Source organism: Schistocerca gregaria, chromosome X (genome assembly GCF_023897955.1).
Source record: "Schistocerca gregaria isolate iqSchGreg1 chromosome X, iqSchGreg1.2, whole genome shotgun sequence".
Classification (NCBI taxonomy): Eukaryota; Metazoa; Arthropoda; class Insecta; order Orthoptera; family Acrididae; genus Schistocerca; species Schistocerca gregaria.
The window spans coordinates 692,782,299-692,788,298 of NC_064931.1; the positions used below are offsets into that span (position 1 = coordinate 692,782,299).

The window sequence follows — 6,000 nt, forward strand, 5'->3', positions numbered from 1 at the left end:
GCATTAAAAGTCTGACAGACAGCCAACCAGAATTGAAATACAAATTAAAAGAGTTTCTGAATGACAGCTCCTACTCAATAGATGAAATTTTAGATATGTAGTAGGAAAAAAAATTGTATTTTTTAAAGAAAATTTAAGTTAAGCTGACACTTTCTACGTCATTATGAAATGTCATATTCATGATCCATGGAGCAAGTATTAATCTAATGTAATAATGTAATATAGATGCATAAGAAATATTGTCAGTGTTCTGTTCCCTTTCTGTTTGCATGCATTACACTCCACATCATTGTTACATTACAGAATGAAGCCGACATCTGGTATTAATAGATTCAATTGACCCAAATAAAGTACACTTTATTTCTGTACCTAGCAATTGATTATACAAATAATTGGTTTTGTTATATCCTTTGTAATAAATATCTATGTTCTTTATGCAGATATCTTGCATTAAAGCAGACACAAGACATTGATAAACACAGGTAACTTGATATACAGGCTGAGTCACTTAACTATTGCCACCAAGAATAACTCCAAAAGTATGATAGTAGCTGAAAAGTTTGTGGGACAAAAGTTGCATGGGACAACAGGGGCCATAATATGATGTTGGTTTTATGTTGCTAGATGGGGTCGCGTCAGAGATATGAAGGTCAACATTGTTTTTTTAAATAGGATGCTATAGTTTGGTACTTATTTTCTGATATCAGCTATCAAGATGAAACCAATGATGTGTAACAGTAAGGCCTTTGAAGGCCATTGAAGGTCACAAAGGCGGCATGAATGTCCATTTACAGAAAGTGTTTAAAGTGATGACCATTGGTGTCAATGTAGAGCTGCACTCTTCTTATTATGGATTGAGTGGTATTCCTTATCACATTCGCACCTATCAAAGCACGTACTGTGACAATTCTCTCTCGCATATTGTCAGGTGTAGTTGGAACATCTTTATAAACAATGTCTTTTAAGAGTCCCCACAAGAAAAAAATCCAGAGGCATCAAGTCTAGCGAATGAGACAGCCACAACAAATCTCCTCCATGTCCAATCCAATGATTTGGGAATTAATTGTCTCTGAAACTCATTTCTAGCCATCAGCAATAAATGTGCTGGACACCCATCGTGTTGATACCACATTCTGTTCCTTGTTCCTAAAGGTAATTCTTCTAGAATGAGATTTTCACTCTGCAGCAGAGTGAGCGCTGATATGAAACTTCCTGGCAAATTAAAACTGTGTGCCCGACCGAGACTCGAACTCGGGACCTTTGCCTTTCGCAGGCAAGTGCTCTACCATCTGAGCTACCGAAGCACGACTCACACCCGGTACTCACAGCTTTACTTCTGCCAGTATCTCGTCTCCTACCTTCCAAACTTTAAAGAAACATCCCCCAGGCTGTGGCTAAGCCATGTCTCTGCTATATCCTTTCTTTCAGGAGTGCTAGTCGTGCAAGGTTCGCAGGAGAGCTTCTGTAAAGTTTGGAAGGTAGGAGACGATATACTGGCAGAAGTAAAAGCTGTGAGTACCGGGCGTGAGTCGTGCTTCGGTAGCTCAGATGGTAGAGCACTTGCCCGCGAAAGGCAAAGGTCCAGAGTTCGAGTCTCGGTCGGGCACACAGTTTTAATCTGCCAGGAAGTTTCAGTATTTCTTCCAATAACAGACCTAATGTTTCCAGAAGTTTCAGACCTAATGTTTCTTGCAGGAATGTGGTGTACTTCCTACCATAAAGATTTCCTTCAATGAAATAGGGGCCTTTAATACTGTAATCCAGAATCCCACACCATACATTCACCGACCACAGTTTTTGGTGTGCAACTTGCCGTGTTCAAATTGGATTTTCAGTTGCCCAATAATGCAACAGAACTCATACAATCCATACCAGTTAATTCTTGGTGGAGACTGATGTGGTAAGACTGATATTTATGGTGATGCAGAACACAAACAACACTACTCTGGCTCATGCCAGATTCCCTTTCAATTTGACACAAACTAACACAAGGACCTTGAACCGCAGTGGCAAGAGTACCAATTTCCGTTCCCTCATTAGTAACTTTCCTTTGCCAGATATGTTTCCGATGTATTAAAGATCCAGTTCTTCTCAATTTATCATACACATATTTAAATGTACGATGTGTAGGGTGAGTATGTTGAGGATATCTTTCAGTGTATAAGTCTGTAGCTCTCACCGAATTTCATTGGCATTCTCCACAAATGAGAAGCATATTGACTTTGTTCTTTGAAGGAATACATCATTCACATTCAATTGATTTAACGATACTAGTCTTGCCATTCCTATTAGTGTTGTATTGTGAAACCATCAAATGGTGTTAACATTTCTATGGCAAGTTTTATGAATACGCCGTATTCAGTGAATATTTACTATTTGCGTGAGATACTTGAGAGAGCTGTCAAAGCATGTGCTTCAATAAGTGCTGCAGTAATAAGGAATACCTTCTTTGACCTTCAAAGACCTTACTGTTACACATCACTGGATTCGTCTCAATAGCCGCTATCAGAAAATAAGTACCAAACTACAGCATCCCGTGTAAAAAAAGCAAAGTTGACATTCGTATTTCTGACATGACCCCACCTAGCAACAAAAAACCAACATCATATTACAGCCCCTGTTGTCCCATGCAACATTTGTCCCACAAACATTTCAGCTACTATCATACTTTCGGAGTTATTCTAGGTGGCAAAGTGACTTATCCTGTATATCAACAGTGATAATACCAAGCTTTCCTCCACAACTGAATTTTTTATTTTATAAACTCACTAAGTGCATTTTGTGAAACTTCTGGGAAACTAGAGACAACATTCTGCTGTTGATAACAACTCATTGTTTGACTTCATAAAATTCGAAGTAGTAAATAACAAGCTTTCAAAGTAGATGTTGCCTATAACTAAATTATAACAATTATTCCTTAATTTGTAATTACTGCAGTTAACTGCTTTCTGCAACAAAAAATGGTTTTTCTTAAAAAACATATTTTGAAAGCTAAATGGCGAAATTTGGTGTTGTGTTGCGTTTTGAAAATAAAAACACCAAGCAATTGTTAGAGGTTTTTTTATTTGAGCATGAAGCTTTAGTTGCAATAGCATCAAAGTGACCTTTGCCTGTGTTTGTTTCAACCCTACAATATACTTCTGTTAATGTTTGCAGCTATGTATCTTGACTGTTTTTAGTATCTAGTCCATAAAAATAATTCAGAGTCTCATTTTATGCTTCATTACTAGTTGATAAACAGCATTTACATGGATTGTGGCACATAATTTCATCAGGAACAAATTTCATCGGCACGGTTTTACCTTTGCAATTTGCATAAAATTTCATTTGTAATTTTCTTTATTAATAACACCATTTTACTATTTTGATTGTGGTTTATCCTCACAGCTACTACTAGATGCTGTAAACAAACTGTGAAACAGTACAAAATTAAAGCTACATTAGTTGTTATAACACCACTAGTTTAACCTGCACATGACAACTCAATGATAACAGCTACGAAGTGATGACAAAAGACACAGGTGGTGCAACTGGGAAAGCAGAAACAACCAAAGTTACCAACAGAGCACTGTTGACAACAGACATGAAACTTTACTGAAGAAACATGTTAAGTGATATCACTTGACAGTTTTCTGCACTAAACTCAATCTTTAGTTTGTATACTAGCCCATAAGACACATGACAGCTGACAGGTTTCTGTGTGTGTTTGCAGTAAGAGTTATTGATTCTGTAAAAACATAATTTTATGAAAAAATGACTGTTGACGAGTTTCTGAAATAAATGATTCAGTTCAATTTGACAAAAGCTGTTTACAACACAATGACAAGGCATATAATGATATCAGGTTTTTATTACATGAAGTCAGTGTAGTGTACTCCCAGCAACTCACTTGTTTTGTCACTGAAGCACTTCATGAGTGATCAAGCAAGGTAGGACAGTGATACAACACTGGAGTCATGTTCAAGAGAATGGTGGTTCAAATGATCGTCCAGCCATCCAAATTTAGGTTTTCTGTGGTTTCCCTAAATCACTTAAGGCAGGTGCCAGGATGGGACCTTTTAAAAAGGATATGGTCATTTCCTTTCACCATCCTCCCAAATTTGAGCTTGTGCTCCAATCTTCAATGAACTCTTCATCAGCAGAATATCAAACCATGATTGTCCTTCTGTTTTTACTTCATGAATGCTCAGATTCCTTCCATGATGCCCCATACACATGTGGAGAGACTGTATAGATGGATGGTCTCTTAATACGGAAGCAAGCCATGTGGAAACTAAAGCTCTTTTCTCAAATTGTCAAGACAGGAATATGGCATTAGAAGTCCTCGTATGTGGCTGTTGTTTCATAGCAGCTGCTGTATGGCAACAGGTAAGGTAAAAAAAAAAAAAAGAAAAAAAATTATACTGATAGAGATGATAAGTAATACTACCAGTATTTGATCTCTTTCAACATATGTAACAAGAGATTTTACATGCTACAGTCTAGATGTTCTTAGATATAAACACTATGATTTATCCAGTTAAACTCTTACGATCACTAGCTTTTGACAAACAGCCTGTGCTTTAAATCACAGTAAATGTCTAGTAAACAAAAAAGTGTAGATGAGAACATAAATTAATGCCATAATGCTTTAAAAGTATCCAAAAATGCCTGTGTATAGATTAATAACAGCACACTTGAATTCACAAACATGAATCGAAATGCTAGATTAAAGCTATTCACCACATTTTATGGTGGTGAATAATGAAATAATTTGAATCTTTTGTTTTTAAATCTGTACAGGTTTCAAGTAAAAATTCTGTCTGATATACAGGCATCAAGACTGACTGTTTTGTAATAGTAATAGTAATAGTAGTCTCCATGTTATTAATAATGTTCGGAGTAGAAGCACTAACTTTTATGGTGGTAGAAATAGTATGTTCACAACAAAAAAAATCTGACAGTGTATTCTTCAAATATTAGACTCAGAAATGTTTCATTTTTATAAAAGATAATGAAATATCAGTCACTCTGGCATCCCTGCATGATTCTGTGTGTAGTCTTGCCTATATGCCTTGTGAGCTGTGTGTAGTCAAAAAAACTGTTTGATGTATGTGTGTGTTGGTAGTTCTGTGTATATAGTTTATAATATTAATCTTTTGGCCCATAGCATTATTTTGTTGTATAAGTAAACAAAGGGCCAGAGCTTTGCTAGGATTATTGTTTTCAGTTTGGGAGATGGTGTCACGTTCCCTCAGCGTTGTGTGGATGAAGATACACACACACTACTGGGATCTCATCAGCAGTGGGCTGAGGAGGCTGAACTAGATTCCCCTCCTTTTGCCTCTTCCACAGGTACGCAGCTGTATTAGGATGCTTTTCTTCAACCTGTGCAAACAGAGAAGAATTAAAATTTGGTGTACGAACATATGAACATATTTTGTGTGGTATCAAAAACTCATGCTATTGTTGTAATCCTTGTAAGTAAATACCCAAAGCAGTGTGTGTGTGTGTGTGTGTGTGTGTGTGTGTGTGTGTGTGTGTGTGTGTGTGTGCAAAGCAGTGTGTGTGTGTGTGTGTGTGTGTGTGTGTGTGTGTGTGTGTGTGTGTGTGTGTGTGAAACTCGTGTTGTATCAGAAGTCTGAGACATTTAACATTTAATAAGACTTATCACTGAAGTGCAATGTTAATGAATACACTTGGGAGACAATCAGTGCCAAGCGTTGCTACAGAGCCAGTATTTATACCATTGAATAGTGCAGATTTTAGTGAATAAGAGGAGGAACTATTGAACAAATACTTTGTATAACAGACCTTCTAAAAATATAGTTTTTCAGCAGCACAAAATAGAGTGGAAATGTGAAGAAAAACCAATTATAATATCTATGAGAGTATAATTTGTCTTTTATTGAAAAAATTCAAGGTAACAAATGTAGGTATGGACCTATGATGAAAGCGTACAAAAATTTGAAAGCTTCTGGAGTATATTGTGTTTTATGCATTGTGTGCATCTTCAAAGAT

At 36.6% G+C, this 6,000-nt stretch overlaps 1 protein-coding gene across 3 annotated transcripts in view; it reads left to right on the forward strand.

The window, feature by feature from the left end:
- LOC126297552 (palmitoyltransferase ZDHHC15B) overlaps positions 1-5,589 on the forward strand; it is a 264,807-nt gene extending 259,218 nt beyond the window's left edge. For 2 of the 3 annotated variants that reach the window (XM_049988478.1, XM_049988480.1), the window contains one exon: positions 5,210-5,589. In XM_049988478.1, coding sequence (XP_049844435.1) covers positions 5,210-5,351 — 142 coding nt within the window. In that variant the 3' untranslated portion in view covers positions 5,352-5,589. The remainder of the gene's footprint in view (positions 1-5,209) is intronic. The other variant, XR_007552542.1, reaches the window with a different exon arrangement.
- The last annotated feature ends 411 nt before the right edge of the window (positions 5,590-6,000 follow it).